Genomic DNA, 25414 nt, shown 5'->3' on the forward strand with positions numbered 1-25414 from the left:
GATTCCTCTCTGAGTCTAGTTTCTATAGAAACAAACGACATCAGTATTGAAGCTCTGTGCAGGGAGATATCCAAGTCGTAATGCACAAAGGTCAGTGTAGTTCATCCCTGTAACATGGGAGACTTTGACTAATAAACTGTACTAATTGGCCCAACCAAAAATTCTACAAAAATTCTACCATATAGGTATATGAGTCTAGTTCCAGAGAAAATTTACGGAACTGGATTTCGAGTTTAAGAACTCAAGATATGATTTTTAAAGCGACTAGTACGCAGATTGGCAGCTTGTCTGGGAAATGTCAAATAAGTGGTTTGAAGTCTGTTAGCACCTCGTGTTCGACTCCGGCGACGGTCTCGGGTTCGGGGTGTTACACTATGTTAAAGATTAATTTGAATATTTGATATTGCCTAATAAATGAATATCTGATATTGCTTAGTAAATGTCAAGCCAAATATAAAAATAATATGTTATGAGTAGAATATGTGTGAAAAAATGTGGTAAGTATTTTCATGATTATTGTTGAGCTCATTCACATAAATCTGTCATTTGAAATTGTGTTAGACAGGAAGAAATAGTGAATGGCATGCTTATGTATGGTTATATGTATTTATCTGAAACATAAGAAAATGATGGTTATATATTTGATATACGGAGACATGAGACTACGATAAATGAACATGGAATATATTTTATAAATGTGTTCGTTCATAATTATAGAATTGTGCAACTCAAGTGTACTATTTGTATAAAGATAGTATTTCAAATGACTTGATGGGTAAAGCTCCAATGTGAGATAGTCTGAAATTAAGACAATTTGTTATGAAAGCATTTTTAAAATACATAGATGTGATTGTTATAAGTTATGTGAATAAATGATGTGTAAAAAGTATATGCATATGAGAAATTTAGGCTCCGTTTGTTTGCCAGTAAAATGATTTCCGAAAAATGATTTCTGGAAAATAATTTACTTTTCTGGAAATGATTTGCTTTTTTGGTGTTTGGATGAATCTATGTAAAATATTTTCTGTTGTTTGGCAGATAACCTGAAAATATTTTCCGGAAAAGTTATTTTTACATATATTAATAAATTTATATATATTAATAAATTTATATTTTAAATTTTTTTAATAAATTTATATTTTAAATTGTTTTTACATATATTTCAATGATTTATTTATAAATAAATAAATCAAGTTAAATATATAATAATACTCAATTATTAAGCTAGAATATTAACCGTCATAAATTGAAAACAACCAAAGTCAAATAAATTATTTGTAATTGTGATATAAAAAAGAAAAACAAGGATTGAATAATTATAAATTAACTTCCAAACCACAATTAATACTAGAAATTAATAATATTATCCAAATGCATAATTAGTAGTACACTACATAATAACAACAATATTGTCCAAGTGTATAATTAAGAGGAAAGGATAAAGCCTGCCTTTAAAATAGATCATGACGATGGAGCTTTCTCTTTCAGGGATTTTTTAACTACATTCAACAGTAATGGCATTAACTTCTGGTTAGTGACAATGATGCCTGTGTCCCATATCAAGATGCTTTCCCTTGGAAAAATCCAAGGGCTGCCATGCAGCATCTATAACCACACCCCCAGCTTCTGCAAACCATGAATTGCAAATAGGTGAAAGGGCAGAAAAATAAACCAATGTCAGGCAACTAATCCTTAGCACTTTGAAAGAAAGCCAATGATGGAGTGAAATTGGTCCATACCAGTTACAACAATACACCTAGCAGCATGATCCCATATTTTCTCTCGATACCCTTTGTAAGGAAAACGCAGATATATGGCTCTATCTCCTCTGGACAGGGCACCATATTTTTGCCTGACTGTCAATTCTAACCGGCAGTGCTATGACACCAAGTTTCTGTTTACATCTCAACATTTTCAGTGCATTATCCAAGTGCTGGTCTATATGTGTCTCTGTGTGTGTGTGTGTAGAGAAAGAAAGAGGGGGTGTACTTAGGCATCAAACTAGATAAATCATGCATGGAGTGTGCTGCTTCATATGGCTCAAAGAATTATGCTTCTTCAGGATTTTCAACAACACTTACTTGCACCTGGAACCCATAAAATTGTACAAGTTGCAAATACGTACTCAGATTAATAACAATAAATTATAATAAATTATAAAATCATTATATCCTTCACTACCGAAGAACCATCAAGTGGCTGCATATAAGTCCCACCACCAACTTCAGCAAAGAAAAGGCAGCCAACTTCTTTTACACCAAATTGTAAAGAAATCCATATATAACATATATCAAAACCAAGACAGACTTGTGGTTTATCTTGCATGAAGTACTGTTTAGGTAGCCCACTTTTTTTGCTCTCCAATCAATCCTTCTATACTAAATAACAAAAGATTGGAAGCAAATCTAAACATCTCCCTGCAGCAGTCATGGCTGGGTTAAAGACCGAAAATAAAAGTTACTACCTCATGTTGGATAAGGCATATCATAAACAACAAGCACTCAGTGGATATCAATCATTATTATAGCAGACACCAACTTCTTTATGACTAAAGTAAAATCACTTATGTTAAATATAAAGTTTCAGAGCTCACCCTTTAGTACCATCTATAGGATCTAAAACCCAATATCGACCTTGGCAACCACCTTCAGATATGCTACTGTCAATGGCCTTGAGAACGTCTTCTGTGGATAAAGTAATATTGTATGATCCATCACTAGTTAAAGAATCGTTCACAAGTTTTGTAATGCGCTTTATTATTTCCTGGGCACCATCTTTGCGAAGATCTTTAGAATCCTAAAGAGAAACCAAACATTATTTAGAAGGAAAGAAGGATTCTATAATGTTAAAAAGAAAGATGGCTGATGGATGCTGCTGAAACTATTATTCACAAGTACAGAGATTCACCTCCTTGGCAACTAATGAGAATTCAGCATGAAGTTCCTGCTGCAGCACAAAACTAACCACTGCCTGTGAGCCTGATGACAATTTTAGAATATAAAAATGTCAAGGCAACATGTTAGTAATAAGTTTAGGATTCTTTTCTGCCACCCTTTAGTTGAAAGATGACGAGACCAAGAACAGTATATATTACTTAAACCAGAAACTTTTAGGGATAAACAATGTAAAAATAAAAGACAAAAGAGCATTGCATCTAATAGAAACTTTTGCTTAATGCAGGAAGGAAAACATCATTCAACTTTGTAAATTCCCTAGTATAACAAATTGTGAAAAGAAGGAAAAACTAAATTCCTAGTAACATGCTAGCAAGAAGGAAGAAGCAAGTAAATCATCAGGGTAAAAAAATGGGAACCCATTTCAAATCCAAGATGCATATTTCTTAAAGGGGATTAAAAGACTGGTAATGTTGGGTGAAAGAACCAAAGAGGAAGTAGCAGTTTAGAAACAAACCATAATCAGCTACTGTTAGAGGAGTTTTATCAGTTTCGGATTGAACATCTGATTGCAGCAAAGCCTTTTGTACATTCTGCAAATTAAAACAAACACCCAAAACCCAAATTCAGCTTCTATATATATACTCAGCTTGACACGATGAAATATATCACGACCAAACCAATGATAAAATCATCTGTATATTTTCCTTTTGAAATTACAGAACAATAATGCCTTCATTAATCTAAATTGCAACATTGATGCATTTGACATGCCAAACCGAATAAATTGACTAAATAACAGAGTTTTCAACTGCATGATATTAGTGTCAATAAATCATGGGATGGTTTTCACAATGTAACATTCTTACATCTATTCATTCAATAAAACATGACAGAACATAAGTAAATTTGTTTGCTCCTGACCCAATCTCAACAAAAAACAAAATGAAGCCAACATTGGTCCCCTAAAAAGATCCACAATCTTCAACTACAACATGGACAAAATCCTAAGATAAACAAATGATAAAATGCTCAGTACAAAAACATGCAACTTGTTTAATTTTTCTAATGCGAATAGTGCATATAAGCTACCACTTTGTTAGCTTACAATTATCCAGCATATAATTGATGGTAATTTATATCCATTAAAAGAGAACCTAATAACGAAATAAGCAATGAAACCAACCCCCTAAAAGGAAAATCCCCAAAAAATTGATAACATTATTAACACTGTTCAAATTAGATTAAAAAGGGTATTAAGCTGATAATCATAATTGAAACAAAAAATTATCCTATAATGCAACATTAAAAGGAAAAGCTGAAACTAGGAAAAGAGAAATAGATCAAGAAAATGGGGAAAAAAACACAATGATGACCTGATAAAAGACTTGCCATTGAGATGATTTTCCTCAGGAGAAGGCTTTTTGTCAAGATCAACATTAAGCTTTGAAGCATAAAGGCCTTCGCTTCCACCATGGAAGAAGAAAGAATTAGAACAGCGAAAAAAGCTTTGGTTTTGATATTCATGGATGGAAGCACCCACTTGGTTTATGGTAAAACATCTGGAATATATTAATACTACAAATGTGAGTTTGTGAAAATACCCATTTCCAATCAGATCATAAGATAAACAAATGAATTCTCTGTTGTTGCCCATCAAAAACCATCATTGATGAAGTATGGTAATTGTCAATGAAAAGCCTAATAGAAGAAGTAGGAGGAAAGTACCTGGAAGGAGAATAAGGAAGATGAAGAACGGCGCAAGGGGGAAAGACTGGTGAGAGTTGGAAAATGTAAAAATCTGTAAGACATTTTTCCTAAAAGCATAGGCATTTTACCCGTGACTTTGAAAACATTTTCCCCATGTAAAAAGTTTTTAGTCAAACAAACACCAGAAAATCAGGGGAAAATAAACACACCCTTAATGAAAGTTGAGCCCATACACGTTCTTTGATATTTATATGAATTATGTGACTAACAATGTGATAAGAATAGGTATTAGGGCTCATGATCAATTCGAATAATTATGCTTTACATAATTATGTTGAATATAGAAAAGCGGTAAGTTAATTACCATGTTATACGAATTTATTAAATATTACATGTTTACTTTGTTTTACTTTTTCCCCTAATTAATAATGATTCAATAAGCTTCGGTAATGCCTCGTACCCTGCTCTGATAATGGACACGGGTAGGTGGTGTTACATTTATTGGTATCAGAGCTATGGTTTAGTCGGTTCTCGGACCGAACGTAGCATATGTGAAGTCTAGAAATACATGCCATTATATAACCTGTGATAATGTGATATCTTCCGACTCTGATGTGATTTGTTTTACTTAAAGATAGAGATGTTTTTCCAACTGAGCTAATTCCAATAATGTTGAAAATGATACTCAAATGTATTAGTAAAAGTTCATTATGATGAGTCGAAACTCATGAAGGTATGAATAAATGTTATACTTAAATTTATGTATATAGTAAGTAAAATTTTAAGGTAAGTATCAATATTGAATTGACTTTGTATGGATATATGTGATTGATGTGGAAATAGAATATTGTATATATGTTATATTTGAAAATTTTATTAATTGAGAATGTGATGAAATTGATATGAATATGTGATTAATACGAAATTTGAATATTTGTTATTGAAAAATGAATTGAATTATATTGAATTGAGAATATATGTGATTAATTGAAATGTATATTGATTAGAAACTGGAAAGTGAATCGAATACCCTATTAACTAGTCGGGCTGAGTTGGATATAGTTGGCATGCCATAGGATTGGAAGTGTTCAGGGATACTTCGACCTTGAGTCGATGAGGCACTATAAGTGTCGTACTGTTACTTCGACTTTGAGTCGATGAGGCACATTGTGTGCCGTGCTGTTACTGTTACTTTGGTTTAATCCGATGAGGTACTGAGTACCGTACTGTTACTGTTTTACTTCAGCAAAGCCGATGAGGCACTGAGTGTCATAATGGTGTGTTGGTTGGATCCGTGTATCTGCCAAAGTTCGAGTCTTGTTAATAGGGATAAATATGAATATTAAGTGAAATTGAAATGAGAATTGAATTCCCTATTAACTTGTCGGGCTAGTCAGATATACTTGGCATGCCATAGGATTTGGAAGAGTACGGGATATATCGGCTTTGCCGATCAAGCACTTTATGTGTCATATATCAGGCACTTTATGTGTCGTATTTTAGGCACCTCGTGTGTCATTTTAGGCACTTATGTGTCGTATACTAATCATGTACTATGTACCATTTTAGGCACAATGTGCCGTACTACTGTGTTTGGTTGGATCCGTGTATCCATCTGAGTCCAAGTTATGTTAATAGGGTTGAATAAATAAAATGAGAAAATCGAATGAATTTGATCGATTGAACTATTGAAAGTATGAAAAAGTGGAATTATGAATTGAAATGTGAATTGAAATTGAGATATAAGATTGAAAGCTTGAACCAAAGGTTCATGAATTGATTAAAGATAATATAGATGATATGTGATGCCCTTTGATGGAAAACTATTGTTGAGATATGAAATTAAATATAAATTAACACATATGACTTATAATGTTACATGTTTGATGTCTATTATTTATTATAGTTTTTATAATTTGAATTATTGTAATACCACTGAGTATAGACATACCCAGCATACGGTTGTATTACTATAATTCAAATTATTTATTATTAAATGTTAAATTTAAATTATGTGCATGGTAAGTGAAGTATGAGGTAAGTGTTAGTGTTGAATTGAATGGAAATTGAATTGAGTGATGGATAAATATTAGTATTGAAATCTATATTGATGAGAAAGTGAAATTAAATTGAGTTGCCAATGAATTGAAACTGAAATTGGAATTGGATAGTGATATATGACATACATGATAAGAATTATTAGTAAATTACGAATGACTAGTGAATTTTGAAATATATTACATGTATTAAAAATAGAGAAATATAAATATACGGATTATTGGTACAAGGATTAAATTGTAAAGTATTTAAATGTATGAAATTCAATTTTAATGCTCAAGTAGACAGAATTTAGAACTACTAGAATATTAGTGGCATGCCATTAGGGAACTCTAGCGAGCTTTTTGATTATTAGCACATTAGTGCTCTCCGTTTAGCACATCTGTGCTATCTGTATAACACTTTAGTGCTATCTGTTTAATAGTGAATGATAATACGCCTTTATATTAGTTCCGTATACTCTAAGTGTTCTGTTTAGTCTAGTGGGCCTCTGTTAAAAAGGTAAACAATTTTCGTTACAAGGTAAAATATTATCTTTGATTTGTGTTTAACAGATTGAATTAAAAATAAATTGTGAAATGAAAGAATAGAGAATGGATTAGTAAGTAAAAATGATTATGACAATTTTTTGAGGATTATTCAGAATATGCAATGTTACTGTTAAGAAAGAAGTTATTCATGAGTAATCGATTTATTCAGGTATGGTATCTACAAAACGAATTTACTGGAAATTTCTTCTAAATTAGTTCTTTTAGTGAGCTGTATAATGTAGAATTATTGATGATTTTAGTAGTCAGTTGCATAGTGGTAAAATGGAAAAGATATCTGACTGCAACTGTTATGATTATATATCTTACAACGATCTTTTCTGGGTATTCTACATGATTTGTATATATATAGAAATCTATGTAATTGTTCATTTTCAAATGTGATTACTATTTTATAGAAAGGTCGGCTGATCATGATGTTAAATGGAATTGTTGAAAGTCTGATTAAAGTATGAGCGGCACTGCTTATCTCTTCTATGATTTTCTAATAAATTATACTTGAGAGAAGATTTGATAAAAGATTCATATGATGTTGTTTTCTACTTTTATTGATTGAAACTCTGAATTGTAAATATAATATAATATATATTCGAGAAAGATATTTATTAGTCGGAGACCATTACATTTACTGTTATAACTCTTGATTCGAATATGGAAGTTTAGTAATATGAATCACAGATTGTGGATATCATGTTATTGCATTGGTTGTTATTGGGACTATTTTTAGTCTTTTCTTTTTTGTTTGAGAAGTACTATTGATATTGAATTATTATTTTATTTCTAAGGTTGAGACGTTGACCTTATTATGGTACTATGGTTTCAATTGGTATGATGGTTACAACTTCGGAAAATTTAAAGCTTCGGTGTTAATAATTGATAATTATACTAATGATACAGTTATTACAGAAAGATGTAAGATTTGAATGGTTTAGTAAATGTTAGCAAAATTTTGACCAGATAAAAGTTCTGTTGATCGAAGCATCAGTTCTAGTTTAGCCTAAATCGGGTAAGAAAGTTGTGATTTACAGTGATATATCATTGAGTGGGTAAACTGTGTTTTGATGCAGTAAGACAAAGTAATAGTTTACACTTTTAAACAATTAAAAATCATATGAAAAGAATTACTTGATATATGAGTTAGAAGTGGCAGTTAATGTTTTAGCTTTGAAAATTGATGATACTATTAGTTAGTAAAAAATATTTGAACCTCTCCTCTGAAGGAATTTTCGAGGACGAAAATTCCAAAAGGGGGGAGAGTTGTAATAGCCCAAATTTCAGCGATGTCAGAAATAAAGGTTCAAGACCACCAAATCTGAAAAAAGAACTCATAGATTATATTATTTAATATTTATGAGCCAAATGTAGCTTTTAAAAGGTTTTTGAAATAGTAAATTATGTTTTATAAAGATTTATTTGGTCAAGAAATTGAAAAAAAAAGGTATCAAGATCTCAGTGTTATAAACCGAGCCATAAATATTTACGGAGTGCCAATAAGGTAGTAGTAAAATTTCATTAGAAAATTTTGACGTTTGGGTGATTAATTACATAAAAAGGACCTAAAGTGCAAATAAGCTCAAAGAAGATATTTTGGGCGGCAATAACAGAGAAAAATCAGGAAATTGGTGAAATAAGGGCAAAATTGGAAAATTGCCAAAATTAGCTAAATAAAAATGGGACCAAATTAGTATATCTTTAATTATCTTCATTTCTCTTCATTTTCATCAGCTGAAAAACAACCATGGAAGAGGGTTCAAGCTGGTTTTCATACTCTAGCTTCATATAAGTTTAATTATTGCTTTCTCTTTGAAATTTCTAAGATTCTGGACTTTACAATTGGGTCAAACTTAATATGTCATTAGTTTTTTATTCCATGGCTAATTTTTAAAGTTTCTATGGATGAGTGCTGGAAGCATATGATGAATGAATATAAAATTAAATTTTTAATTTTGATATATGATGATTTTATCAAGTAAAATTGATGGAAATTGATTTTAGGACCTAATTATGAAAGAGTTCGGAATTAAGGTCTAGTGCTAAAGTTTTGATTTTTAGGGGTTATGAAGTAGTTTAAAATGATAGAATAAAGTATTAATTAGCGCAATTGAGCGGTTAATTGAGAAAGGACTGAATTGTATGAACTATGAAATTTGGGGTAAAATGGAAATCAACATTTTGCATTAAAACTGTTTTAGACAGCAGCAGTAGTCTAACTTTGAAAAATCACCAAAAATTGTAGAAATCGAATTAGAGGATGAATGGAATATGAAATTAAATATTATTGGGTCTAGTTTCTTATAGATGAAACGATGTAAGCAATAGAATTGTAAATCATGAGATATAATAAATTTTTTGAGATAAGGTCAGAATAATTTCGGGTTCCCCTATTCTAACTTTGGAAAATTATAAAAATTTTAAAAAAAATAATTAGTTTCTTAAATTTATATTTTTATAATTCTGAATGAGTATATTTTCAAGAGAAACAAACGAGAACATTATTCAAATCTCGTACGAGGAGATAATTAATTTTTAGTGAAGAAGGGCGGAACTGTTAGATAGCAGAACATGGGTGAATTTAAAAAATAAACTGTACTTATCAGTTAAACCAAAAATTTTGAAAATTTTATGGTAAGAAGATACGTGAGTCTAGTTTCAGGGAAAACTAGCAGATCTTAATTCAGAGTTCTGTAGCTCAAGATAAAAATAATTTAGTGACTATGACACAGATGGACAGCTTGAATATTCATATAAGTAAATAGTAAAAATTATAAATAATGTTACTTACAAGTTTGTTATATACATTAAGTATGTGGAGTGGAGAGGAGGAGCAGGAAAATATGTGAGTGACTTATGCATAAATTGATCACATACTCGATTATATTTGGTAAATGTTAAACTTTGTTGAAATGAAAAATGTTATAAATTCATGTTTGAATTAAATGTTATATATGTTAAAGAATAATTTGAATATTTGATATTGCCTAATAAATGAATATCTAATATTGCTTAGTAAATATCAAGCCAAATATAAAAATAATATGTTATGAGTGGAATATGTGTGAAAGAATGTGGTAAGTATTTTCATGGTTATTATTGAGCTCATTCACATGAATCTGTCATTTGAAATTGTGTTAGACAGGAAGAAATAGTGAATGGCATGCTTATGTATGGTTATATGTATTTATCTGAAACATAAGAAAATGATGGTTATATATTTGATATATGGAGACATGAGACTACGATATAAGAACATGGAATATATTTTATAAATGTGTTCGTTCATAATTATAGAATTGTGCAACTCAAGTGTACTATTTGTATAAATATAGTATTTTAAATGATTTGATGGGTAAATCTCCAATGTGTGACAGTCTGAAATTAAGACAAATTGTTATGAAAGCGTATTTAAAATACATAGATATGATTGTTATAAGTTATGTGAATAAATGATGTGTAAAAGTATATGCATATGAGAAATTTAATGGAAGTTGAAGCCATACATGTTTCTTGATATTTATATGAATTATGTGACTAGGTATTAGGGCTCATGATCAATTTGAATAATTATGCTTTGCATAATTATGTTGAATATAGAGAAGCGATAAGTTAATTACCATGTTATATGAATTTATTAAATATTACATGTTTACTTTGTTTTACTTTGTTTTACTTTTTCCCCTAATTAATAATGATTCGATAAGCTCCGGTAATGCCTCGTACCCTGTTCCGATGACGGATACAGGTAGGGGGTGTTAGAATTAAGCCTAATGCATTATTTAATGTTCTTTGTAGATCTTCAAAAAGTTCGAATGATCAGATCAACACATCAGTCACACTATCCAGATTGCTCCAGTAGATTTTGTTATGCACTTTATGGTTTATATGGCTTGTATAGGGTTGGATTGGAAAAGTGCTAAATTTGAATTATGGTTGTGAATGACTTATATATAAATATATATTTGTATGCATGTATTTAGTAGTAGATTTTGGTAAATCAATGAATGAATTTATTTTGGTAAGTTTAGCCAATTGAGTCTTGTGATGATATATATTATGTTTAAAACATAATTTTTGGTTTGTGTTGATTGTTTGATTGGGGCTATCTGATGTATTAAAATGTTATGTGTAAGTTTAAATAAAACAGGGTAAGAAAAGTGGCCTTAAAATGGCCTATTTTCATCAACACGAGCAGAGACACGGACGTGTGTCCCAGATGTGTGTCACATGGGCGTGTGGTCTGGTCGTGTGTCTCCTACACCTTAAAATTTCAAAACAGAATGCCCAGGTTTTTACACACAACCTAGCACATAGGCGTGTGACCCCTTCACTTTGCACACGGCCTAGCACACAAGCGTGTGATTGGCCATGTGACTTAAGTCAGAGAGTTATACAGGTAAGGACACGGGCTGTAGCACGGCCGTGTGTCTCACATCGAATGCTCACATGGCCTAAGGCACAGGTGTGTCTCTTGGCCATATGAGCCACACAACCAACCACACGGGCGTGTGTCCCCTACTCCTAAGAAAAAAATTTAAATTTTGCGAAAATTTTTCTGAGTATCCGGTTTAGTCTCAAGTCATTTCTAAGGTGCATATTGGGCCTCGATGGCCCATCTAAGGAACAATATGAATGTTATATGACTATTTTTTATATAAATAATAAAAATTGTGAAATGTCTGTAATTTATCCGTAAAATTCGGTAATGCCTCATAATCCTGTTCCGACGAAGGATAAGGGTTATAGGTGTTACAATCCTGGATCTATTATGATACGAAGAATCATCGAGAATTCAATTGGACACCCATTAAAAAATCAAATTATTCTTGAATTTAAGGATTTATCTTGTGTTGCTTGTTCTCAAGGAAAATTGATTATTAGACCATTACCAGTTAAAGTTGGGAGTGAATCTCCCACATTTCTAGAACGTATTCAAAGTGATATATGTGGGTCCATTCATATATTTTATGGTATTGATAGATGCATTTAGTAGGTGATCACTTGTGTGTCTATTATCGACTCGCAACCTAGCATTTACGAAACTACTTGCTCAAATAATTCGATTAAGAGCACAATTTCTAGATTATGTAATCAAAACTATTCGTCTTAATAACGTTTTTGAGTTTACATCCCATGCTTTTAATGATTAATGTATGTCAATTGGAATAAAAGTTGAACATCCTGTAACTCATGTTCACACATAAAACGGTTTAGCTGAATCATTTATCAAACGTCTCCAACTAATAGCTCGGTCATCACTTATGAGAACAAAACTCCCTGTTACATCTTGTGGATATGCTATTTTCATGTAGAAGCACTTGTGCGCTTAAGGCCAACAAGTTATAATAAGTACTCCCTATTACAATTGGATTTTAGTCAAAAGCCAAATATTTCTCATTTTAGAATTTTTGGATGTGCAGCATATGTTCCAATTGCTCCATCACAACGCACAAAGATGAGTCTTCAAAGGAGGTTGGGAATATATGTTGGTTATGAATCTCCTTCTATAATTAAATATGTTGAACCATTATGTAACACCCCTCGCCCGTATCCCTCACCGGAACAGGGTTCGAGGTGTTACCCGACTTAAACTCAGTCAATCACACAAAAACCGTGTTGAAAAATTTCAATCAATTTAAAACTTTTCTTTTCACATGCAATCTATCCCATATATGAGCTTACGAGGTCCAAAACATTAAAACCCTATACATGCCATAGACTCGAAATACTAGGATTTACTTACACCGATAACGTGAGCTCGACAGTGTGATAATATCTCCTGTGAACTCCAACCCGAGCAGGTAACTGAAGTCAACAATCTATAAAATAGAGAAATGTAACAACGGAGTAAGCTTTCATAAGCTTAGTAAGTCTTAAGCAATGCAAACAAATAAACGCAATTATACTTCGATTATTTAATTTCTTAAGAGGCCAAATTCTAGGGATATTGCCATCTGGCCGAATATACACAAGCACATAATGCACGTTCAGCATTCTTATCACACTTAATCTGAATCCATATAACATATTTTTATCAAATACCCTCACATACTTTCACACCCTGACCAGGTGTATCATGATCATAGGTATAGTTTTAACATTTATTCACGTACATATCACATTACTCCCTTATGATTCACTTCAAATCAAACTCACATATGAGTACATACTGCGTACCTGGCCCACTTTACGTATTAAATGTATTCATTTGACAATCTAGCACAAGGTACCTTAGTCATAGGCTTTTCTCAAATCACCGGCATTTCGCCTGCTAGGCTCGAGGCCCGATATCATTTCACCGGCTTTACAGCCTGCTAGGCTCGAAAGCCCGAATAGTATCTTACCGACATTATAGTCTGCTAAGCTCAAAGGCCCGAATAATCAAATCAACAAGTTCCATATAACATATTCATATCAATTGAGTACTAACATCATTCGAACGTATATATAATTATACATCTCAAACACTTTTTTTTCATCTCATTTTCACACTTAACATTTGATAGCTTATGCATAACATTTCACTCACATTCATTTCAAACTTATCATTCGATTATAAAAGCACATTGCATATTTACCAACATGTTATACTTGCCATTAGGCCATATAAGCATGATACAATACACTATCATTTCATCTTTAACATTCGGCTAAACCCTTATCTTACAAGGAACACCGAATTCACAAAACATATCATTTCACCGGTATTACGCCTGCTAGGCACGAAGGCCTGAATACACATCACCGGCATGAAGCCTGCTAGGCACGAAGGCCCGAATACACATCACCGGCACGAAGCCTGCTAGGCACGAAGGCCCGAATACATATCACCGGCACGAAGACTGCTAGGCACGAAGGCCCGAATTCACATCACCGGCACGAAGCCTGCTAGGCACGAAGGCCCGAATATAATACCAGCACTAGGCCTGCGGGATTTATCCCGGATATAATACCAGCACGAAGCCTGCGGGATTTAACCCGGATATTTTACCAGCACGAAGCCTGCGGGTCTTTAAGCCCGGATACACATCAAATATCATGCATATTTAATTATATATTAACACATCTCATTCAACATATCACATTTCCATTTCACCATTCAAACTTAACCCATAGTGACCATTCGACTATAAGTCATATACATAAATTATTTATCGCGCAACTTAGTTCAAGTAGAACCAAAAGGTCACGATTCATCTAATATATACATATTGCTCATTGATTCACACAAAACCTTTCAAATTAGCAATTATAAGATGGTTCCGCACATAGCCCATCCTTATCGATAATTTACGATGGTTTTACCCTTACTCACATATATGTCATAGGCATTTTTACCTATGCTTTTCAATTCACAATCATGATTCAATTCCAATCGATTTAACATGCCTAAGTACATATCGCATACCTGAATAATTTACTTTACAGAACGAATCCACATATCGTAGTAGCCCATAGTCTTATAGCACCACACTTTTAATGGTTTACCTCATCGAAGTTCACATTTAATCACTTTAGTGCCAAGCCATATTCGGCTATCACAAAGGACTAATAATAATAATTTTATACACATCATGGTTTCCTTTAGGTATTTAATAATCACAAATCGTGATATCTCCACCAGCACATATACGGCATAGTTTATTCATTGTAACACTCATTTAGTGCATCAAATTTCGAAATCCAATTCAACTTAAGCATAATAGCCATAATGGGCTTATAGCCTTAAATCATTACATATTCGGCACATTAACTAAATAAAATTTACATTCCCTTTACCATATTAATTTAACTCTTGGGCATATAAAAAGGAATCAAGCTTAAACACTTACTCAAATGTTGCCGAATGATTACAACGGCTATTCGATTTTGCCCCTCTATGCTCTATGCTCTTTTCTTTTATCTGAATTTGCCCCTCTATGCTCTTGAGCTTAAAATTTAAAGATTTTAAACTAGTCATTATTCGACTATTCAAGCATCACTTTCAAAATATAATATATATATTCAACTTTTACACCTACTGATCATAGTAAGCTTATAAGAAATCAATAAGTAACTCATTGACAAATTTTTGTCAATGTTTACCACATAATCATAATTTCACTGCAAGTTGTCTTCCTGAGCAACAGTCACTAAATCATTTATAACTGGAGCTACTCCAAATCAAGTTCTGTTAATTTTATATGAAAATAGACCCATATATCTTTTACCCATAAAATTTTCAGAATTTTTGGTTTGGCAAATCAATACCAGATTTTTCTTAAAGTTTCCCTTATTTCACTGTTTGACTAATCTGACCACTCTTCACTACGAATCAAATTTCTCATTGTACAAAATTCAAAATATGTTCTCGTTTATTTTATTTGAAACTAGTCTCATTAAGGAGTCTAAGAATGTAAACTTCATCTTATAACCATTTTTTGTACAATTTATAATGATTTTATAAAAACAGAACAGAGGATCTAGAAGTCATTCTGACCCTGTCCCACATCACTTCAAATATCTCATTATCGGAAATTATTTTGCTTACACGGTTTCTTTTATAAGAAACTAGACTCATTAAGCTTTAATTACATAATTTATTCAGCTTCTAACTCATCTTCCACAATTTATGGTGATTTTCCAAAATCACGTTACTGCTGCTGTCCCAAGCAGATTTATTACCAATTCACTCTTTCACACATACCTTGCATGCATGTTATTTAAACATGCATATCACAAATCAATCATCACATACCTATAACTTCACTTAAGCATAATCTTTCTTTCATCATTTTAAAGCACAACATTACTCAATATTATCCAAGTTCACATTCGGCCATAATACACACAACATGTTAGCCGATTTTCCCCTTAGCATCTAAGGTACATGCATGCTCATTTGCTTGGCCCAACTTCATCTATTCTCCATTTTTCATCAAAAGAACATGAAACAACAACCATTTCTCTCATTTCCATTCATGACCGAATGCTCACAACACAACCAAATATCAAAAATATGCTTCATGTGTTAAGGTAGAAACAAGAAAAACCTATGAACATCAAAATAGAAGCAAAGCACCATGAACTTACCTTGAATTTTCTTCCCCAAGTGACCGAACATTCAAGAGCTCTTTTCCTCTCCTTTCTCTTCCATTTTCGGCTACCATGAACAAGGATGGACAAAACTTTTCCTTCACTTCCTTTTGTTACTCTTATTATTCTAATTACTCAACAATTTATGACACAAAATGGCATATAATATTTGTGCCATACTCATGCCATAATTTCAATAAAAAAATTTGCACATGTTGTCTACCACCAACATGATGGCCGGCCACTACATGTAAAATGGGAGGTCTAACATGCAAATCCTCCTATTTTACACTACAAATTATTTGGCCACTACAATTTGGCCTATAGCATTTTCAAAAATTTTCACATAGGTCCTATTTCATAATTTTACTCTCAAATGACAAAATCAAAGCATGAAATTTTCACACATGCACTTTCACATATAATAAACACAGAATATAACATTTAATTATTTTTGTGACTCGGTTTTGTGATCCCGAAACCACTTTCCGACTAGGGCCAAATTAGGGCTGTCACACATTAATTTAAGGATTATTTATTGTACAATTTATTGACTGACATTTTGATGAAACAATACTCCCAGCATTAGTGGGAGAGAAAATACAACTGGTAAAAGAAATTATATGGAATGGATCGTCATTATCTCTATTAGATCCTCGCACAAGTCAATGTGAACAAGAAATTCAAAGGATCATACATTTGCAAAACATCGCCAATCAACTGCCAGATTTATTTACTGACTTAAAGAGAATTACAAAATCTCACATACCAGCTGAAAATGTTCCAATACGAATTGATATCCCAATAGGGCAAATTGTTAGTGCAAAAGAAAGTAATCCATGCCCGAAGCATGGAAGGTCAATCGGTTCCAAAAATAAAAATCCTCGTAAAAGAAAATGAGCAATTATTCAATATGGTAAATATTATGGAGGCAAGTGTCCAAGAAGAGGCCAAATATATAACTAATAAAAAAAACTTTAGTAGAAGTACAGGTACCTAAAAATGGTGATAACGAAGAGATCTCAATAAGTTATGTTGTTTCAAGAAAAAGATGGAATCGAAAAAATATAGTTGCCGACAACAATTTTGCTTATAATGTTGCTACTGAAATAGCAAAAGAAAATGAGGATCCTGAGCTTAAATCTATTGAGGAATGTAGAAATAGAAAAGATTGGTCAAAATGGAAAGACGTAATTCAAGAAAATTAAATTCACTTTCTAAACGTGAGGTTTTTGGACCTATAGTCCAAACACCTAAATATGTAAAGCTGATAGGATATAAATGGATATTTATGCGAAAACAAAATGATAAAAATGAAGACGTAACATATAAAGCATGACTTGTAGCACAAGGATTTTCGCAAAGGTTCGACATTGATTATGAAGAGACATATTCTCCTGTGGTGGATGCAATCACATTTAGATACCTTATTAGTCTGACAGTACGTGAAACTTGATATGCATCTCTAATGGATGTTGTTACAGCTTATTTGTATGGTACACTTAATAGTGAAATTTATATGAAAATCCCAGAAATATTTAAAGTCCCCGAATGATATAGAGTTTCTTAGAAAAATTACTCAATCAGATTAAAGAAAAAATTATATGTATTAAAACAATCTAGACTTATGTGGTACAATCGTCTTAGTGAATATTTGTTAAAAGAAGGTTATAAAAACGATTCAATCTGCCTATGTGTTTTTATAAAAATGTATAGATCAAATTTTATGATAATTGTTATTTATGTTTATGATCTAAATATTATTGGAATTCTTGAAGAGCTTCAAAATGCAATAAGTTATTTAAAGAAAGAATTTGAGATGAAGATCTTAGAAAAACAAATTTTTGTCTTGGCTTGCAGATTGAGCATTTAAAATATGGAATTCATGTCCATCAATCAACTTATACGAAAAAGATCTCAAAGAAATTTTATATAGATAAAGCACATCCATTGAGTACCCCGATGGTTGTACGATCGTTAGGTGTGCATAAAGATCAATTTCGTCATTGTGAGAATGATGAAGAGTTTCTTGGTCCTGAAGTACCATATCTAAGTGTCACAGGAGCATTGATGTATCTTGAAAACAACACAATACCTGATATAACCTTTTTTGTAAACTTGTTAGTAATATTTAGTTCTTCTCCAACACGTAGACATTGAAATAAAATTAAACATGTATTTAGACATCTCAGAGGGGACCATTGATATGGGGTTATTTTATTCAAATGATTCAAAATCCCTATTAGTTAGTTATGTCGATGCTGGATATTTATCGAATCCACATGAAGGTCGATCTCAAATGGGATATTTATTTACATGTGGAGGTACTGCCATATCATGGCGTTTGACAAAGCAGACATTAGCTGCTGCCTCTTCAAATCATGCTAAAATAATTGCAATGCATGAGGTAAGCCAATAGTGTGTTTGGCTAAGGTTATTAACCCAACATATCCAGAAGATATGTAATTTGCCTTTATAGGAAAATATGTCAACTATCTTATATGAAGATAACATAGCATGTATAACTCAATTAAATGGTGGTTATATCAAAGGTGACAGAATGAAACATATTTTACCAAAATTATTCTTTATTAATGATCTTGAAAAGAAATGTGATATAGAAGTTTAACAAATTCGTTTTAGTGATAATTTAGCAGATCTTTTTACTAAGGTATTGCCAACTTCAATGTTTGAAAGAATACCACATAAGATTGGAATGCGTCAACTAAAAGATGTAATGTGATATTGCCATTAGGTAGAGTAAAAAACACGTTGGATTCTTTTCCTTTAACCAAGTTCTTGTTCCATTGGGTTTTCCTGGTAAAGGTTTTTAACGATACAACTTGTAACAGGAGATTGTGTACTATTTTTCCTTCATTAGGTTTTTATCCTATAGGGTTTTTCCTAGTAAAGGTTTTAATGAGACACATTTTTATTTAAAAGACATCTAAGGGGGAGTATTATGTCTATAACCTTTAAACATTTATGAAAGTAATGAGTTAAAACCTCCCTTTTTTTATTAAAGATGCTTAATGTACGTGTTAATGAAGCAGTTAAATAAGCTTTATTTGTTTATGTTGCATTGAATGTCAATGGTTTATATATAGAACTTTTTTGTAAATGAAAAAAAGATATGAGAAAATTCTCTGTTTACTTTTTAAGTGTTCTTTTACTTTGATTGTTTTATAACAGAACACTTTAAGTTTTGGAAGTTTTAACAATAATAAATAAGTAATAAAGTTGTGAGAAGTTGATGTTGAAATTAGATTTAAAATTTACCTTTTAATTTTATTTAATTATGGAATCAGTAAAAATACAATAAAAGATATATTTAGAATTTAGAAGTAACGAGTTTTATTTTGGGTTTTAAGTGGGTTTATATATTGAATTTGTATGTTTAAAAAATATTGAGCTTTCTTTTTAAAAAATTTAAACAAAATTTTTGAATTTTTTCAATATTCAATGGAATAAAACAAAATTAAACTGAATTAATATGGTTCAATGATATCATCTAATTGAAATTAAATTAAACTATAACAAACTTTAACCAAACTGAATTATCGATATTATTTTAATACCTAGACAAAAAATTATTAGGTTTCTACTAGCTACATAAAATTATAACTATATACTAATGTTTGAAGATAGATTAAAGGTAAAAAAAGAAATGTAGATATAGCGGAGAATGTGAACATGCTTTTAACTTTATTCATGTCAAACAAAAAATGAAAAACTATGAATAAATTAACCTTAAACCAAACAATCAAAGCAAATGTGGTGACAAAAAATCCCATACATGAAATCATATTCAAATATTAAAAGAATTAAAAAGGAAATCAGATTAGTTATTTATCAATATAATAAGCGCGGCTTGAATGATGAATAAATTAGTGAGAACCAAATTGTTTTTTTAAAGATAATGAAAATAAAAAATATATATTATTTCTTTTTCAATTTTATTAAAAATATATTTTAACTAATTATTTTATTTTTAATTTTTAAATTTATATTTTTTGTCAAGTCACCTTAAAATAGACTGAAAAATCAACATTTGTTACTTTTTCTGACGTGGCATCCATGCGGATTGCCATGTAGATGTCAACATTTAATTATTTTTTAAAATTTTAAAATATTAAAAAAGTATTTTTTATAAATTTTATATTTTAAATATTTTAATAATTTTTAATTTTAAAAAATATTTTTATATTTTTTTTGAATTTTTAAATTTTAAAAATTAATTAAATATTGATGTGTTATCAACGTGGCAATCAATGTGTATGCAACATCAGCAAAGTTAAAAATCATTAAAATTTTCATTTATTTTGGAATGATTTGACAAAAAAATATAAATTTAAGGACTAAAAAAATAAAAAAATAAATGGAAGGATAAAATATTTTTTTAATGAAGTTGAAGGGTCAAATAAGTTATTATATCATAAAAAGAGGTTAAAAATCTAAAAGACTCCGGGTAAATTATGAAACTAAAAAAATTATTGTTTTCATATTTTTCATTTCTTTCGAAAGAAAATTTATTAAAAAAAATGAAAAAATGTTTTTCTCTCCTCTATTTTTCACATTTTTTCTTTTTCATTTTCCAAAAATCATATTAAATTTTTTTAACGGAACATGTTTTTTTTTCCATTATTTTCTATCAAAAATGAATTTTTTTCCCATTATTTTCTATAAAAAATGAAAGTGAAAACTTCTTAAAACGAGAGCAACACATAAATTTTGAGTTTTTTAACTTTATTCTCACAAAATGAAATTTGTTTTATAACATTGGGATATTACTTGATAAAACACCAAAGAAATTTATATAAATATATATATTTAAAAAATTTAAGTTTTCAAGTAAATAAAAAACAATCAATAACTCTTGTAAAGTATTTTTTATATAAAGATCTTTCTGATCCTCAATTTTGAAATTGAAAAAAATAGTCCTTCTAAAAAATTAGAACAATTTAATCACTATCAATTTTGAAACTGAGTAATTAAGGACAATTAATCAGACTGTTTATATTTTTTGTCAATTATGCATAAATTTGATTGATATAATAATAAATTTAGCCCTAAATGTTTGCATATTTTGTTAATCTAGTCTTGGTTCTAAAAAATTCAACAAAATTTAGTTTCAACATTTACACATTTGCAAAATTATTGCGAGCTAAATTTATTGAATCATGATCAAATTGATAGAATGTATAAACCATATGAGCTAAATTTGTTATTATACCGGTCAAATTTATGTGAAATTGATAAAAAAACATTAACATTGTGATTAATTGTCCTTAGTAGTTCACTTTTAAAATTGATTTAGATTAAATTATTTTAATTTTTTGATAGAAATCAATTTGCTCAATATCAAAATTAAAAAAGATTAGAATGTCTTTTCACCAAAATAAATCTTTATACAACATTTTAAAGTTTTTTTCATTTAAAGAAAATTTCCATCATAAAAAATAAAAACAAAATTCTATTCAATTTGAACAATCACCTTTTTTTTTTCTTTAAATTGTGAATAAAAACCGTTGAAATACCATAATTCAAATCGGTTTTTAATTTCTTAAAATTTTTTTCTCAGCCCTACATGTCACAGTGAATCGATAGAATATCCATTATTTTTTAATTAAAAAAAATCTAAAATTGATATCCAAAAAAATCACCCAAAAGCAACTTCAAAATTAAATCAAAACGCCGAGCATCGACAAGCAAATCTGCTAATCCGAGCTTTTGTACTCAACATCGACCAGGCCGTAATGAATGATCCCAATTTAAACAAAAGCTGAACAACCAATACGGCCAAGACACAAGGATCAATGACGTGGCAGGGAATATTGACCCTTTTTGAAATCCCGCCCAAGGGCAGGCTTCAATTTTCCCGATTCGATTTTTTTTTATTTATTTATCTTTTTTAAGCACCAAAAACGTCAAAACCCTTTTAGCCAAAAGCCCATTCCCGCACTAAACCACGCCAAAAGAGAACTCTCTCAACACACTCATTCGCCTCTTTATTTCACAAACCAAAGCCCTATCTCTCGAGGTAACTCACGGCGCCGACTCAGTCTCTATCACCCTGGTTTTCACCGGCACCTAAGGATTTCTAAGTCGCTTTTTCCCTTTTTTCTTGCAGGATTCACCATGAAAGGCGGTCAAACAAAGTCCGATTCGATGCAGGCTGGAAACAAGTGAGTTTTGCGCTATTCTGTTCCACTAGTTTTGTATTTTGCTTCACAAGTATTGATATATCAATCATAAGAAACATACGATCCGCTGAGTTCGTGACTGAAGGAATGTTTGTTTCGTCTTTGTTGATAGACTGAAAGGCAAAGGCGCAGGCGCCGGAAAACGTGCGAAGAAAGCCGCCAAGGATCCAAACAAACCGAAGAGGCCTGCCAGTGCTTTCTTCGTTTTCATGTATGCTATATTTTATTTGGAGAACTCATAATGACTAACTCTTTTTTTTCCGCGTCTCTGATTCTTTTTTCTTATTATTCACTTTGTGGTTGAATGATCAAATAAGGGAGGAGTTCAGGAAACAGTACAAAGAGGCGAATCCTGATAACAGATCCGTGTCTGCTGTAAGTCATCATTGTCAATGCAGACCGCTAACGTCTCTTTAGTTTTCTTTTCCCTCTTTTTAATCATTAGTATTTGTGGTTTGGATTTTTGAAGATCTTATTCGTTATTAAAATTTTGATATTCAGGTTGGCAAAGCTGGTGGAGAAAAATGGAAAAGCATGACAGATGCTGTGAGTACTTTTTGTTACCTATTTTGGTGCAAATCTTATAACAGTAATACTAAGGCTATATTTTACCTTCTTGTGCTTCATTGAATTTTATTTGGCAGAGGATTTTTCTAATTGTCATTTGGAATTTCAGGAGAAAGCTCCTTACGTTCAGAAGGCAGAGAAGCGCAAAAGTGAATACAATAAGAAGATGCAGGCATATAATCTGAAGCTGGTAAATAATAGTAATAATAATTTGTACATTATTGCTTGTTATTAGTTTGTCGTAGATCTAATTGTATTGGTTTGACTTATGTAGGCTGGCGGAGGAAACGATGATGAATCTGACAAGTCAAAGTCTGAAGTAAATGACGAGGATGAAGAGGATGAGGTTAGTTCAAATTCAAATACTAACTTGATCTGAAGGGAAAACCCTCGTGTGATTTTGTCTATTGATTTCTTTTGTATCATTGCAGGATGAGGATGAAGACTAGAACTAATTTGCAGAAGTGGTTAGATTGATTCAGGAATTGTTTTGCTACTTGGAGATGAACAGTTGACTTGATATTAATATCCGACAATCGTACTTTTAGATTAGGTAAGAGATGGATATAACCGGGTTAGATGCAGCAGTAACTTTTTTCATGGATATTGTACTTAAATTTCTCTTAAAGATGAATGACTAAGGTTTTTTTTTTTTTCTTCTTTTTGTGTGTGTGGTTATGCTTATCGCTTTCTGAAGTGGTAGTGGTTTTGCGTGATATGGTTTTATCTGTTTGATATGTTCTTTTGACAATGTTCACACGACTAATTGTTTTGATGTGAAAATCTGATATTTTTTGCTGTTGTTTGGGTTGGATTAGCTATATTCATGTTTTGTTTTCTTTAGGAGGATATCAGAAGGTAGGTTTGCTTTCCACCCATTTTTCCTTAAAAAGTAAAAGTTTATTCATGCTTATCAACCTTTTTTGTGCCACCTTTTGCCCCACTGGTGTGGACATAGTGTTGGTAAAACATTGTAGTCGTGGAGTTGAATTCCTGTATTATTTATATGTAAATATTTGCATCAAACAAAAAATAAAATTCACAGGAAAGGAAAATGTAGGGCTAATTAGCTTCCAATAAAAAAAAAGGCTTTCTAGGGGGTGGGCTAGGGTTTTGAAGTTTTAATTCTTTAATTTCCTTGTATTGGGATTGGACTTTGGAATGGTCGATTTCAGATCAAGGCCGTACATGAATTGGAAAATTGAAAATCTTGCAAAGGAAGAAATCAGAGTCAATCATTGGAATAAAAAATTGTCATCTCTTGGTTTCTGTTTTGCTCGTACAGTGTCGCTGTACAGTAGCTTCTGTTTCCCGTTTGGGCCAAGGAGTTACACCAAATTCTTCGCTCGTGGTTTAAGCACAAAAATGGAAAACTCAATAAGCTAATTTATTCGTTTTGTCTTTTTCTTCAAAATTTTTAAAGTAAATTGAAATGGAATTAACTATTTCTATACCTTTATGTGGGGTTTTTTTACTGAAATAAGTTTTTAAAAAAAATTATATGCCAAAATAGGTTGTGAGTTGAATTATTTATCAAAATAAGTTTTTTTTTCATTTGTGCTTATTTGACAAGCGCGATTTTTTTATATTAGAATATTTTTTTTGTTTTTTAAATAAGATATTATTTTTTATTTTCAAATTAGTATGACTTGTGTATAGATACGAATACAGGTTACGCCTATCTTTGAGGTGTGATTAGTTGAGCCTTTCTTAGAGGTATGATTAATCGTGTCTATCTCAGAGGCACAACTAATTGTGTCTATCTCAGATGCGCAAATGGTGGGGCTCATAGGAGCGTTTGTTGCTTAATTTTTCTCTATATATACCTTGAAAATTAAACGAGCATAGACACAAAATTTAGCAGAGCAACAGAAATAAAATTTAGTTGAATGAAAATAAGAAGATAAGGAGAAGAAAGAAAGAAATGAAAGCAAGGAGGATAAGGTATTTTAGTTTATTTCTTTTTAAGTAGAATGTAAAGTTTTGTTAGTAATTTTATTATTTGAAAGTTATTTTGTTAGGGTATTAATTTTGTTAGCTTTTGAATGAAAAATTTTGCATTAAAAATTTTATGTAATTTTTTTTTCTATTTGAAACTGTTTTTAGAATTTTAAAAAATTTTTAACAGATCTAGTATTGAAGATGGAAAATCAGTTTTTCGTATGTGTTTATTTTGATGAAAAAATTTTGACAACAACTGCGGGATGTATATTTGAATGTTGCAAACAAGTAATAATGAGATTTAATAGAAATATCTCGTTTGATGATATGAAGGAAGAAATTAGTGAAAAAATTTATAGACGTTGTGGGAGAAGGATCTCGAAACTTTTTTACAAGTTTCCAGTTTCGATGGATCCTATAAAAT

General features: G+C 31.1%; 2 protein-coding genes and 1 pseudogene across 6 annotated transcripts; 1 reads left to right on the plus strand and 2 right to left on the minus strand.

The window, feature by feature from the left end:
• Window positions 1-1289: 1289 nt before the first annotated feature.
• LOC107956376 (SAL1 phosphatase-like) lies at window positions 1290-1912 on the minus strand (annotated as a pseudogene).
• Window positions 1913-1989: 77 nt separating this feature from the next.
• On the minus strand, window positions 1990-4803 carry LOC107888506 (SAL1 phosphatase-like). 5 transcript variants are annotated; one of them, XM_041117955.1, is made up of 7 exons: window positions 4623-4803; window positions 4499-4537; window positions 4287-4355; window positions 3412-3487; window positions 2908-2978; window positions 2594-2796; window positions 2251-2432 (listed from the first exon to the last, which is right to left on the minus strand). In XM_041117955.1, exons 3-7 carry the CDS (start codon window positions 4347-4349, stop codon window positions 2336-2338), a joined length of 510 nt encoding a protein of 169 aa, XP_040973889.1. In that variant the 5' UTR covers window positions 4350-4355; window positions 4499-4537; window positions 4623-4803; the 3' UTR covers window positions 2251-2335. The 5 variants fall into 5 exon arrangements, with proteins under 5 accessions (XP_040973887.1, XP_040973889.1, XP_040973884.1 ...); XM_041117953.1 differs by lacking the exons at window positions 2251-2432; window positions 4499-4537 and adding an exon at window positions 1990-2087; XM_041117950.1 differs by lacking the exon at window positions 4499-4537.
• Window positions 4804-22155: 17352 nt separating this feature from the next.
• Window positions 22156-23706, plus strand: LOC107955623 (HMG1/2-like protein). Its single transcript, XM_016891420.2, has 8 exons — window positions 22156-22319; window positions 22410-22464; window positions 22595-22693; window positions 22800-22857; window positions 22984-23028; window positions 23159-23239; window positions 23324-23395; window positions 23481-23706. The coding sequence occupies exons 2-8, from the start codon at window positions 22418-22420 to the stop codon at window positions 23496-23498; spliced, it is 420 nt and encodes a 139-aa protein (XP_016746909.1). The 5' UTR covers window positions 22156-22319; window positions 22410-22417; the 3' UTR covers window positions 23499-23706.
• The last annotated feature ends 1708 nt before the right edge of the window (window positions 23707-25414 follow it).

Source organism: Gossypium hirsutum, chromosome A07, assembly GCF_007990345.1.
Source record: "Gossypium hirsutum isolate 1008001.06 chromosome A07, Gossypium_hirsutum_v2.1, whole genome shotgun sequence".
NCBI lineage: Eukaryota > Viridiplantae > Streptophyta > Magnoliopsida > Malvales > Malvaceae > Gossypium > Gossypium hirsutum.